The sequence below is a fragment of the Nyctereutes procyonoides genome, unplaced genomic scaffold, assembly GCF_905146905.1.
Source record: "Nyctereutes procyonoides isolate TBG_1078 unplaced genomic scaffold, NYPRO_anot_genome, whole genome shotgun sequence".
NCBI lineage: Eukaryota > Metazoa > Chordata > Mammalia > Carnivora > Canidae > Nyctereutes > Nyctereutes procyonoides.
The window spans coordinates 67,929,843-67,944,227 of NW_026575126.1; the positions used below are offsets into that span (position 1 = coordinate 67,929,843).

General features: G+C 39.7%; 1 protein-coding gene across 2 annotated transcripts in view; it reads left to right on the plus strand.

Moving 5' to 3' along the window:
- ARPC1A (actin related protein 2/3 complex subunit 1A) overlaps positions 1-14,385 on the plus strand; it is a 33,889-nt gene that overhangs the window by 7,691 nt on the left and 11,813 nt on the right. For both annotated transcript variants that reach the window (XM_055340591.1, XM_055340592.1), the window contains 2 exons: positions 5,155-5,259; positions 11,859-12,081. In XM_055340591.1, coding sequence (XP_055196566.1) covers positions 5,155-5,259; positions 11,859-12,081 — 328 coding nt within the window. The remainder of the gene's footprint in view (positions 1-5,154; positions 5,260-11,858; positions 12,082-14,385) is intronic.

Consider the following 14,385-nt stretch of genomic DNA (forward strand, 5'->3'; position numbering starts at 1 on the left):
CTGTATTATTTGTAATAAGCTTGAGTTTCTCGTTTTCTTGCTCCAACCAACTACAGTGGGATGGAGAAGACTCTTAGGGGATGCCTGGGTGGCTTAGCGGTTGGGCGCCTGCCTTCGGCCCAGGGTGTGATCCTGGAGTCCCGGGATCGAGTCCCACATCAGGCTTCCTGGATGGAGCCTGCTTCTCCCTCTGCCTGTCTGTGTCTCTGCCTGCCTTTCTCTCTCTCTCTCCCTCTGTGTGTATGTGTGTGTGTGTGTCTCTCAAATAAATAAATAAATAAATAAATAAATAAATAAATAAATAAATAAATAAATAAAATCTTTAAAAGGGAGAGAGAGAGAAGACTCTCAGAAATAGGCACAGTACAACAAGCAAAGGCCAAAAAAAAAAAAAACCCTAAAAACAGAAGTGTAGTAGTATACCCATAAGTTATTTTAAAATTTTTTTTTTTTTTTTTTTTTTTTTAATTTATGACAGTCACACAGAGAGAGAGAAAGAGAGAGAGGCAGAGACATAGGCAGAGGGAGAAGCAGGCTCCATGCACCGGGAGCCTGACGTGGGATTTGATCCCGGGTCTCCAGGATCACGCCCTGGGCCAAAGGCAGGCCCTAAACCGCTGCGCTACCCAGGGATCCCGTTATTTTTTAAAATTAAATTATATTCACTTCTTTAAAATAAAGCTTTATTGAGCTATAATTTGCATAACATAAAATTCACCCATTTAAAAGATGTGTGAGCAGTTTTTAGTATATTCACAGTTATGAAATAATACTATCTAGTTTCAGAGTATTTTCTGTCACTCCAAAAAGACTGGGACACCTGGGTGGCTCAGCAGTTTGGCGCCTGCCTTCGGCCCAGGGCGTGATCCTGGAGACCCGGGATCGAGTCCCACGTTGGTCTCCCTGCCTGGAGCCTGCTTCTGTCTCTGCTTCTCTCTCGGTATCTCTCATAAATAAATAAATAAAGTCTTTAAAAAAAAAAAAAACTGACATTAGCAGTTATTACCCATTAGAAGTTTTGCTCAAAACTTCCAGTCTTGGGGATCCCTGGGTGGCTCAGCGGTTTAGTGCCTGCCTTCGGCCCAGGGCGTGATCCTGGAGGCCTGAGATCGAGTCCCACATCGGGCTCCCTGCATGGAGCCTGCTTCTCCCTCTGCCTGTGTCTCTGCCTCTCTCTCCCTCTCTCTGTGTATCTCATGAATAGATAAATAAAATCTTAAAGAAAACAAAACAAAAAAAAAAAAAACATCCAGTCTTGGGTGCCTGGGTGGCTCAGTGGTTGTGTGGCTACCTTTGCCTCGGGTCACAACCCCGGGGTTCTGGGATTGAGTCCCGCATCCAGCTGTCTGCGGGGAACCTGCCTTTCCCTCTGCCTATGTCTCTGCTCCACCCCCCGCCATGTCTCTCATGAATTAATAAATAAAATCTTAAAAAAAAAAAAAACTTCAAGTCTTCAGCAACTACTCACTCTTGTCTGCATTGATTTGCATATTCTGGACATTTGTACAAGTGGAATCATACAATATGTGGCTTTTTGCATCTAGCTTCTTTCACTGTAATGTTTCAAGGTTTATCCATGTTGTTCCATGTACAAGTACTTTATTCCCTTTTATAGTCGAATAATACTATACAGACATACTTTTTTTTTTGAGATTTATCTATTTTAGAGAGACTGTGTGCACAAATCCAAGTTAGGGGAAGGGCGGGGAGGAGAATCTTCAAACAGACTCCCTGCTGAGTGCAGTCCAACTTGTGAGATAGAGCCCCGACCTGAGATCGTGACCTGATCCGAAATCAAGAGCCAGATGCCTAACCAACTGAGCCACCCAGGCACCCCCTAGACATACCATATTTTCATCAGTTTATTCATTAGTTGGATGGACATGGAGCTGTTACCACTTTTTGGCTATTATGAATAATGCTGCTGTGAACATTCACATACCAGTTTTTATGTGGACACGTTTTCATTTCCCTTGAGTTTATACCTAGGAGTTGAATTTCTGGGTCATATGGTAACTATGTTTAACATTTTGTGGAGCGGCCAGGCTGTTTTATATAAGATGTGAAGTAGGGGGCCCATTCATCCTTTTAAATGTTACTCTCCAGTTGTCCCAACACCATTTGTTAAAGGCTACTTTCTCCTCACTGAACTGTCTTGGTACCCTTGTCAATAATAAATTGAGTGTAAATGTGAAGGTTTATTGAACTCTCAATTCTGTTCCATTGATCTTATGTCTATCCTAATGTCAGGACCACATTGTCTTGGTTACTGTAGCTTTGTAGTAAGTTTTGTAATTGCAAAGTGTGAGTTCCAACTTTGTGTTTCTTTCTCAAGATTCTTCTGGCTCTTCTAGGCCCCTTGCATTTTCATATGAATTTAAGGGTCAGCTTATTAATTTCTGCAAAAAAGCAAATTGAGAATTTGATAGAGATTGCTTTCAATCTACCATGTAGATTGAAACTTAACAAGATGGTAAATCTAAAGCTTCTGTTTTGTGATCGTCTCACAGAGCTGCATAGCTGAGTTTCCTATGTCTTCTGTCTCTACATTCCCATGGAAAAATGGGTTTTTGGAGTATTTCCAATTTTTAGTACAAAGTTCATATTGTTCTCAAACTACTTGATAAACTAAGTTAAGTTTAACTTAGATTAAGTTAAGTTAGATTTTTAAGTTAAGATTAAGTTAGATTTAAGTTAGATTTTTGTTATAATTTAAAATTTGTAGCATTTTTGAGGTTTAGATTTGGATTTGACTTTTGAAATCCCTGTGAACATCTTAGAAATTTAGAGAAATATGTATAACTGATTTTGAGAAAGTACTTAAAGACTTAGGATTTTAGAGCTAGATACTTATCTGGTTCCACAATTTCATTTGTAAAACAGATGTTAACTTTCCTAAGGAGGGAAAGGAAAGGTAATAGAGTAGAAGGTGGAAGCTAGTAAATGATTGTTCTAAAGTGTGGATCAGGGGATTCCTGGATGGCTCAGCGGTTTGGCGCCTGCCTTTGGCCCAGAGCGCGATCCTGGAGTCCCGGGATCGAGTTCCGCGTCAGGCTCCTGGCATGGAGCCTGCTTCTCCCTCTGCCTGTGTCTCTGCCTCTCTCTCTCTCTCTCTCTCTCTCTCTCTCTATGTCTATCATGAATAAATAAATAAAACCTTTTAAAAAAAGAAAAGTCTGGATCATAGATCCTAATTTTAATTTTAAGAAATCTGTTTTGGGGATGCCTGGGTGGCTCAACAGGTTAGCACCTGCCTTCAGCCCAGGGCATGGTCCTGGGGTCCCAGGATCAAGTCCCATATTGGGCTCCTTGCGTGGAGCCTGCTTCCCCCTCTGCCTGTGTCTCTGCCTCTCTTTCTGGATCTCTTATGAATAAATAAATAAAATATATTTAAAAAACTGTTTTTCTTTTTGTTTTGTTTTAATACTTTATTCATTTGATAGAGACAGAAAGAACAAGCAGAGAGGGGGAAAGAGAAGCAGACTCCCCGATGAACAAGGAGCGTGATATAGGGCTCAATCCTAGGACCCTGGGATCATGATCTGAGCCACCCAGGCACCCTTTTTTGTTTGTTTGTTTGTTTGTTTGTTTGTTTGTTTTAATGAGTGAACTATAAAGGAGGAAAAATCAATATAAATTCAAATGAAATCTATCATATATGTATATTCTTAATATTTCAAATCGATCCAAGAGATTTCTCTTAAAAAACAATTTTAGGGGTACCTGGGTCTGGGTGGATCAGTGGTTGAGCGTCTGCCTTTGGTTCAGTCATGATTCTGGGGTCCTAGGATGGAGTTCCTCATTGGGCTACCCACAGGGAGCCTCCTTCTCTCTCTGCCTATGTCTCCGCCTCTCTCTGTGTCTCTCATGAATAAATAAATCTTTAAAAAAATTTTTTTTTAATTTTGTGATTCATACTGGCTTTATTATAAAGGAAAGCTTTGATGTATTATATGAGCAGAATCAAGGTTTTTTTTTTGATAAATTAATAGTTCCAACCTAGATCCATGTAGCAGTAATGAAAATATAGGAGCTATTGTCAGTATTTCAGAAATTGTAATAGAAAGTAAATATTTATTGCTAATAATGTTGGACAGGTGAACTAAAAATGTCAAATATATTTACTATGGGCTAAAAATTATATCAGCAAAGTATGATAACATTGTTTAATTCTTACTAGTTAGAATCTTAACAATTGTATATATCTTTAATAAAATGAATTTTTATTTTTTTATTTTTAAGATTTTATTTGTTTATTCATGAGAGAACACAGAGAGAGAGGCAGAGACAGAGGGAGAAGCAGGCTCCCCACAAGGAGGCTGATGTGGGACTCGATCCTGGATCCCAGGATCAGGACCTGAGCTGAAGGCAGACACTCAACCACTGAGCCATCCAGGCGTCGCAATAAAATGAATTTTTAAATTCAAGTTTTCTGCAAAACATTTTAAAATATCGTTTCCAAATAGAGGTAAAAATCATAAAAGGAATTTTTCAGGCAGCCTGGGTGGCTCAGTGGTTTAGCACCGCCTTCAGTCCAGGGTGTGATCCTGGAGACCCAGGATCGAGTCCCGTGTCAGGTTCCCTGCATGGAGCCTGCTTCTCCCTCTGCCTGTGTCTGTGCCTCTCTCTCTCTCTCTCTCTGTGTGTGTCTCTCATGAATAAATAAATAAAATATTTTTTTTTAAAAAGGAATTTTTCGGGGTGAATATTAGGAACTTTTTAAAAGATTTTATTTATTTATTCATGAGAGACAGAGAGAGAGAGAGGCAAAGGGAGAAGCAGACTCCCCACAGGGGAGCCTGATGTGGGACTTGATCCCTGGATCCCGGGATCACACCCTGAGCTGAAGGCAGATGCTCAGCCACTGAGCCACCCAGATGTCCTGGGAACCATTTTTTAAGAAACATTTCTTAGTCCTTCCCTTGAACCTGGTTTTAAAATGCTGACCTTTGGGATACCTGGCTGGCTCATTTGGTGGAGCATGCAACTCTTGATCTTGGGGTCGTGAGTTTGAGCCCCATATTGAGTATAGAGATGACTTAAATAAAGAAAAATCTTAAAAACAAAACAAAACAAAACAAAAAAACTATAACATAGTTCTTTCTTGGTAACAGTTTCAACTTTAGGTGTTAACTGTTGACTTTTTCTCTCCAGAGATTGCTCTTAGCCCCAATAATCATGAAGTCCACATCTATAAGAAGAACGGGAGCCAGTGGGTAAAAGCTCATGAACTCAAGGAGCACAACGGACACATCACAGGTAAAGAAAGACAACCCTGAGCTTAGTGTGATACTTGCAAATCAAGCACTCTTCCATTCAGTAAAGAGCCTGTTAAAGTAAGTCTGCCACAATATTTAAAGTTGTGCAGCGTTTACTGAGTTTTATTTAGAAAACTTGAGAAAATATCATACTGATCTCAGTTTTTAAGTGCTTCTTTTAGCCCAGCTGGTCCCCTGCACTCCACTAGTATATGGAAAACCCTTATCCTACTCTAAGGAGTGAAGAGCTTAAATGAGGTGATGAGATGAGAAAGTGAAAACTAGACATCTAGGGCATCAGCTGTGTGAAAATGTAAGCCACATTGTGTTCTCAAGTGCTGAGGGGATGCAGTGTCTTCCAGAAGCTTTCTGTATGTTGTTTGTGGGGCGAGGAAGACATTCCAAAATATTGAAAAGGACAAAGAGTAATGTAACAAGCACTCACATTACCACCACCTGGAATTAACAACTGCCAAGAAACAGAGCTTTAATAATATAAATAGGAGTATTATTCGAGATTATGGTACAGTCCCTCCCACCACCAGTCCTGTTCCTGTCCCCCTGAAGCAGTCTGTAATTTGCTATGACATTGTCACAGTTCATTTTTAATACTTTTACATACACATATACATATTCATATGTAATCTTTAGTACTTTTGGCTGGTGTGTTAAAGTGCTATATAAATGGCATCATGTGCATCTCCAGCTTGCTTTTGCATTTCATGTTGTTCCTGAGCTCTCTGTGGATCAAGTTTATTCCTTTTAACCACTGTTTATTTACTCTGTTTTCTCCACTGAAGGACAGTTAGGCTGTTTGCAGTTTTTCCTTATTATAGTGAAGTGCTAAATCGAGCATCCTTGTGCAGATCTCTTTGTGCGTGCGTGAATGTTTGCATATGGCAAATTTGTTGTACCACCGGGGTGTGCACATCCTCAACTTTACTAGGCATGGTCATATTGCCTGCATCCTGGCCCCCCTGTATGGGAGTGCTTATTTTCCCCCATCCCACACATACTTTATATGATCAGATGGTCTGATGAGTGAAAGGTTGTGTCTCTAGAAGTTGCATTTTCCTGATTAATAGAAAAGTTGAGCATATTTTTTGATGTTTATTAGCCAACTGGGTTTCTTTCTCAGACTTTACTGTTCATTACTCCTGACCATTTTTCCATTGAGTTTTTTTTTTTTCTTGTTGATTCATAGAGGAGACGATCTTAAAGCATTAACTCTAAGGCAGATTCCCAAGTGTACATTAGCTTTCATCTTTGACAAAAACTATCTATGACTAGAAGGATAAAGATGGCGACCAGAGCAGTGCCGAGTTTCATTAAGCAGGTGTTAAATAAGGGAGGTTGGAAGAGTAAGAGATAAAAACAATTTCTGTAATGGTTTGCAGAATTCAGTGAACCAAATCCTGATACTAAATTTTAAGAGAATGAATTGCTTTTTTGTGAAGTGATACTGGGCTATTTTTAAAAGGACACATCCACTTACTGTTCTCTTCAGAAAGAATTCTTGTTCCTTGATCCTTACCATTATTATTTTTTCTTTATCCATTTTCTGGCAGAGTTGATTTAGCCTCTTGCTTTGAATAGTTTGGTCAAGCATTCACAACTTATTCATAACTTTTCAATTACAAATTTCTCACTGCAGTCTTGGATTTTCCCTCTCTTTGCAGTGACGTTTGCTCTCAAGTGGGCGGCAAAGCAACTGATAATGATTTTTTTTTTTTTTTTTAGTTGTGACCCTGGAATTTTACCTCTAAACCGCCAACATATACTAATGAGCTTAAAAATATCCTTCCGCCAACCAGGGAAAAACAGCATGTTTTGACCTGCATCCTTTCCATTATATTCTCCTGCAGAAACTCATGACCATACCTTCTTGTTTTTACCAGTGATTTGAATGTGATGTTAGTGAGCATCAGGAGCTAACTGACTATATTACTGAGCCAGCATGAAAGATATAATTTATAATTTCTATTTTTGTTACTATTGCTTTCCTGTGACCTTATTTCTATTAGGTTTGGCCTATTTTCTTTACATTCACCTGCCAGTGGCCTTGTGGCCTAAAAATAAGAACATTCATATTTTTTTTAATTTATTTATTCATAGAGACACACACACAGAGAGAGAGGCAGAGACACAGGCAGAGGGAGAAGCAGGCACCATGCAGGGAGCCCGATGTGGGACTCGATCCAGGGTCTCCAGGATCATGCCCTAGGCTGCAGGCGGCGCTAAACCGCTGGGCCACCAGGGCTGCCCAACATTCATATTTTAAATTGGAATTTTAGTGTTAGGAAGTACTGTGGGGTTTTTTTTGTTTTGTTTTGTTTTTTTAAGATTTTATTTATTTATTCATGAGAGACACACAGAGAAGGAGAAGCAGGCCCCATGCAGGGAGCCTGACGTGGGACTCGATCCTGGGCCTCCAGGATCACGCCCTGGGCCGAAGGCGGGTGTTAAGCCGCTGAGCCACCCAGGGATCCCCGTTAGGAAGTGCTTTTAAGGGCAACCCGGGTGGCTCAGCGGTTTAGCACTGCCTTAAGCCCAGGGTGTGACCCTGGAGACCTGGGATCGAGTCCCACGTCAGGCTCCCTGCATGGGGCCTGCTGCTCTCTCTGCCTGTGTTGTGTCTCAGCCTCTCTCTCTCTCTCTCTCTCTCTTGCTCTCTCTCGCTCTCATGAATAAATAAATAAAATCTTAAAAAAAAAATAAAAAGGAAGTACTTTAAAGTGAGAAAGGGCTAAAGTAAAGGCCAAAGAAATAGCCAAAAAAAGTGAAATACTTAGTCATGTTCTTTTTTCTCCTCGGTTTCTCTTTTGAAATTCTTTGAACTTGGGCCTGTTTTCATCCAAGTGCTCAAATGACATTTTTTTTAGATCTGAAAAAACTGTTGTTGGAAAAATCTAAATATAACTGTGGCAAGAGACCAAGGATCAAACATATTTTCTCAGAAAGATAGTAACTACAGGGGAAAAAAAAAATCTTCTGAAGATTTCTAGAAGAAAAGACCAGTCGGTACTACAGAGAAAAAGAGTATGGTTAACATCAAAGATATCAGAGCCCTGGTGTTTGTTTCTTTGAGTTTCTTTTGTGTGTGTGTGTTAAAAGTGATCACTCTTCAAAAAACATCTTACTATGGGCATTTTAAACAGATAACATTAAAAAGGCAGAATAATGTAGTATACCCACCATCACCCAGATTCAGCAGTTACCACCTCACAGCCAACCTTGTACAGTTTTTTTTTTCTCCTCCTTGTACAGTTTGGAAGCACATCCCAGACACTGTATCATTTCATATTTTAGTTTGTGTCTTCAAAAGAGAAGGACTCTTCTTTAAAGATAAGAATTCTTCTTTTCAATAATAACAAATACAATAGTTTGGGTTTTGTTTTGTTTTGTTTGTTTTTAAGATTTCACTTATTTATTCATGAGAGAGACACAGAGAGAGGGAGAGACATAGGCAGAGGGAGAAGCAGGCTCCATGCAGGGAGCCCAATGTGGGACTTAATCCTGGACCCCAGGATCACGCGCTGAGCCAAAGGCAGATGCTCAACTGCTGATCCACCCAGGCATCCCAGCTGTGACCCTTTTTACAGCTTCCATATTCAAATGAAAGATAGTTATAGCAGTAGACTATAAGTATGAAACAAAGCAGAAGACGGTTCTTTCTATTTTTTTAGAGTATGAATCTATTGATTTTTTTTAAATGCCTCATGCTTAAGCACCTCAGGAATTCTCATCAAACATGTAGGTGTTTAATCAGCATGGTGATCATATGGAATAAGGGGTAAAATTTTAGATTGTCAAAATCATCACAAAATCACTGAGCTTTCTCATTACAAGGTGATATTTTGGATATTAGGGGACCCATTTGTTTTCTTTGCTGTGTAACAAATACTACAAATTACCAGCCTAACCAAAACACATTGATTATCTCACAATTTTTGTGGGTCAAGTAGCTGGGCATGGCTTATCTGGGACCCCGGCTTAGGGTCTCACAAGTTGTAATCAAGCTGTCAGTCAGGGATGAGTTCTCATCAGAGGCTTGACCAAGGGAAGGATCCACTTCCAAGCTCCTTCAGGTTGTTGGTGGTAGAATTCATTTCCTAGCAGCTGTAAGATTCGTGTAATCTTGTCCACTAATTGTGTACATCTAATCATCTTTCCAGCATTCCATTGGTTAGAAGCAAGTCACAGGTCCTGCCCATACCCACAGGGAAGGGATTTCCCTACGGTCTGCCCACCATAGTAGTTTCAAAGACTTGCTTCGGGATCCCTGGGTGGCGCAGCGGTTTGGCGCCTGCCTTTGGCCCAGGGCGCGATCCTGGAGACCCGGGATCGAATCCCACATCGGGCTCCCGGTGCATGGAGCCTGCTTCCCCCTCTGCCTGTGTCTCTGCCTGCCTCTCTCTCTCTCTCTGTGACTATCATAAATAAATAAATAAATAAATAAATAAATAAATAAATAAATAAATAAATAAATAAAAATTAAAAAAAAAAACAAAAAACAAAGACTTGCTTCCAATTGTCAAGAAACTTGTAATCAAGTTAAGAAAACAACACATTCGGGGATCCCTGGGTGGCGCAGCGGTTTGGCGCCTGCCTTTGGCCCAGGGCGCGATCCTGGAGACCCGGGATCGAATCCCACGTCGGGCTTCCGGTGCATGGAGCCTGCTTCTCCCTCTTGCCTGTGTCTCTGCCTCTCTCTCTCTCTGTGACTATCATGAATAAATAAAAATTAAAAAAAAAAAAAGAAAAAAAAAAAGAAAACAACACATTCATAAAAATAACAATATTTTGCATAACACTTTGGGGAATTTATCATAGGGAGATCATTTTAACCAGAACAAAAAAGTGTGTTCCTGAATGTTTATTCCAATGTTATCTATTTTAATAAATGATTGGAGACTAACAAAACATTCAACAATGAGATGTTTTAGGGAATTATGATAGATCACTGTTCTGAAATAATCTGTAACCGGTACTAATTTATAAAAGGGAGTAGAAAATGTTTGTCATAATATTAATATCATTTTGGGGGAGAAATGTATACGTACATGAGAATGGGGGTGGGGCTTTGTTTACCTCCTGCACATCCCTTTGTGATGTTTCTTTGTGGGTATTACTTTTGTAGTTAAAAATAAAACTTAAAATCCGGGATCCCTGGGTGGCGCAGCGGTTTGGCGCCTGCCTTTGGCCCAGGGCGCGATTCTGGAGACCCCAGATCAAATCCCACGTCGGGCTCCCGGTGTATGGAGCCTGCTTCTCCCTCTGCCTATGTCTCCGCCTCTCTCTCTCTCTGTGTGTGTGACTATCATAAAATAAATATAAATAAATAAATAAATAAATTTAAAAAAAATAAAAAATAAAACTTAAAATCCAATAAAGAGGGCTGCAAAACTATCCTATAATTAATGGATTTACAAAGTATACATTACTTAGAATACAGTCCCCCATATCTTTTTCCCCTCAGTGGTACAAATAATTGAGCAGACTATTCCTGTAGGTGAAAGAATGAAAGAACTCTTCATACAACTAAAGTCACTGTGAGTTATGACCAATGGAAACTTTGATTTTCATTCATCCTTTTTCCGTTTACATGTTAAGAATGTTAATGATTAATATTTTAATGGTTAATAAGAATTTATTAGTTGGGACACATGGATGGCTCAGTCAGTTAAATATCTGACTCAGACCTTGACCTCAGGGTTGTGAGTTCAAGCCCTATGTTGGACATGAGCCTACTTAAAATATATATATATATATTAGTGACATTTCTGTATATTCAATGTGGAATTATATTTATAGGAAATACTTCATCATGTAACTATAAAATGACTGAGACATAGAAGATTTTACTCTGGATATGTAACAAACTGATACTGACTTTGAGATCCCTCACAGCCACCAAATAAGTAAAAATCTGGTCAAATATGAAAAGTAAACCTTATATTCAGACACATATTTAGATCTTTTCCTAGTTTAGATGCAGAGATACTCAAGGACTCTTCCTAGAACCTGTATCATACAGAAAAGTTATTTAGGTTAGTTTAAATGACAGTGACCCTCAGAAGAATATATAATGAGTCACAATTTACATTTTTCTCTCTGTTTACTGAAGATTAGTTTATCCCAATGTTTTATTTAGATGTCATGTAGCAGATTTTTAGTTAATATCATGGAGTGACGTCTGTTAATGAATAAAGGTACTTTTAAACCCCCCCCCACACACACACACAGATAAACACAAATCTAATAAAAGGTTGGGGAGAAGGTTTTTATACCAGGTAACCTGAGAAACCTTTGAATGGATAGTAGAATGCCCCTGTTTAGTTTTGTAATCTCCACAATCCTAAAACAGCTCTATTCTGCCTGGCTTCATGGAGGATGCTGTTTTCGAACTTTACAGACAAACCTTGCCTTCTGTGAAATGATGATCAGGACCATAGATGGGGGAAAGGATGATCAGGACCATAGATGGGGGAAAGGAAGATCCCATGCCCACAGCTAGCCCTGCCAGCAGTACCCACCTGGCTGTTTCATGTCTCTTGTCATTGGCCAGGCAAAGCACATGACACTGCTTCTCACTTGCAGGTATCGACTGGGCTCCCAAGAGTGACCGCATCGTCACTTGTGGGGCAGACCGCAATGCCTATGTCTGGAGTCAGAAAGATGGTGTCTGGAAGCCAACCCTGGTCATCCTGAGAATTAATCGTGCAGCGACTTTTGTCAAGTGGTCCCCGCTAGAGAACAAATTTGCTGTGGGAAGCGGAGCACGACTCATTTCTGTTTGTTACTTCGAGTCTGAAAATGACTGGTGAGCAATATCTGAGGTTTTTTTTATTTCTCTCTGTGCAATTCTACATTTGGAGCACTGTGTTCTCTGGTGACTTCTTGAGGCACTGGGTGAATAACTTCAGTTTTTCCTCATCTGGAGATTTTTTTTTTCCTCCTCTAAAGATCTCCATTTCCTCTGAGCATTTTTCCTTCTTCCATGCTACATTCAGTCAAATCTCCCATCTTTCTCATGTCAATACAGACCTGTAGCCCCATTTTCTGATCTCCTAACTGGCATGTTCTGTAAGATGTTACTCTTCTCATTCTGTGCTGCCCACATTGTTTTCTTACTCTTATGGGGAAATCATAAACTTGAGATTGCCATGCATGACTTGAGTAATTTTTTTCCTCACTATCTACTTAAAATATCTTCTGAAGATTCCTACAGATAACACTGTACTCCTTTACGATTTATTGGCTAACCAAATCTGTCTTGGAATAATATTTTATTCATTTAAACTGTTGAAGTAAAAATTGACCGAAGTCTTGGAACCATAGTCAGCCTGTTGTACTTTTTGTTATAAATCACTTGTAGCTGAGCACTCAAAATACAGAGATTGATTTTATGGCTAAGTAACTTATTTTAACTAATCCTTCTCGCTTATTTTGATAAGAAAACGACTCTATCTGGCATGCATTCACAAAGGGTGGTAAATAGCCTTCAACATGGAATTGTCATTCAGTACTAATCTGGCAGTGTTTGTATTTCCAATAAAAATAGCAGAGTACACATTACTCTTTATGTTAGTGTTACTGTTTGCTTTCTGCTGAAACAGTGACAGGAATGGATTATATTATGTTTTGTGAAATTCAGTGAAATCTCAGAAATTTTAGTTCTTTGGAAAGAAAGTCTGTGAATTTGCAGCAAGATTAAATTATGAATTTAAGACCTGCATTTTTCTTTCAAGTATGTGTAAAAATAAGTCTCACAAAATGTTGTCTGCCAAAAATCATTTTAGGAGACTCGCTGTAATGAGTAGATAAAAAACTTCCCTTCCTAGGTAACATTTAGTCTCAGCAATTGCTCATATTTTTATTCACTGACAAAAAATCTCAAATGTAGGTAAATTGGTCTGTTCTATAGTACAAGGTATTGTCATTTGGAGAAGACGTGTTCAGGGGAGTTTCTCAGCTGTAGAACATTTCATTGGAGTGATGTGAATACTTAAAAATCATCTCTAAAAGCCTTTAAGAGGGGTGCCTGGGTGGTTAATTTGGTTAAGGATCTATCTGCTGGGCAGCCCCCGTGGCGCAGCGGTTTAGCGCCCCCTGCAGCCTGGGGTGTTATCCTGGAGACCCAGGATCGAGTCCCACTGGGGCTCCCTGCATGGAGCCTGCTTCTCCCTCTGCCTCTCTCTCTCCCCACCCCCTACCCATGTGTCTCTATGAATAAATAAATAAAATGTTAAAAAAAAAAAAAAGAAGAAGTGGTAGCTACTTCCTACAGTTGCTACTGCTCCTATTAAAAAAAAAAGGATCTCTCTGCTTTTGGCTCAGGTTATGATGCTGGGGGTCCTGGAATCAACCCCCATATAGGACTCCCAGCTCCATGCAGAGCCTCCTTTTCCCTCTGCTGCTCCTCCCCCCCCCCGCTTGTGTACTCTCTGTCAAATAAATAAAATCTAAAAAAAATTAAAAACCTTTAAAGTAACTACGTTATAAGCAAGTCAGAATATTATCTATTTTTCAAAAGGAAATTTTTTAGGTTCCTAAGAGAAAGTTTGTGAAAAAGTAATTTGACATTTAAGGATGGGTATTTGGCTTCATATTACAGCTCCTTGGCTTTTTTTTTTTTTAAGGTTTGTTTTTTTGTTGTTGTTTTTTGTTTTGTTTGGGGGGGTGTTTTGTTTTGTTTTTGAGAGTCAGCACAAGAAGGGGCAGAAGGAAAGGGAGAAGCAGACTTCCTATTGAGCAGGGAACCAATGCGGGACTCGATCCTAGGACCCTGGGATCACAACTCGAGCCAAAGGCAGATGCTTAACCAGCTGAGCACCCAGTTGCCCCAGTCTCTCAGCTCCTAAACAGCAGAACATGATTGATTTTTAAACAGCAATTTAGGGGTAGAAACTGAATTAGTGAAGCCAGAGTAAGGACTGATCTCAGACAGAAAAAAACTTTTTTTTTTTTTTAAGATTTTATTTATTTATTCATGAGAGACACAGGGAAGAGGGAAAGCAGAGGGAGAAGCAGGCTCAATGCAGGGACCCCGATGTGGGATTCCATCCCGGGACTCCAGGATCATGCTCTGGGCCGAAGGCAGGTGCTAAGCCACTGAGCCACCCAG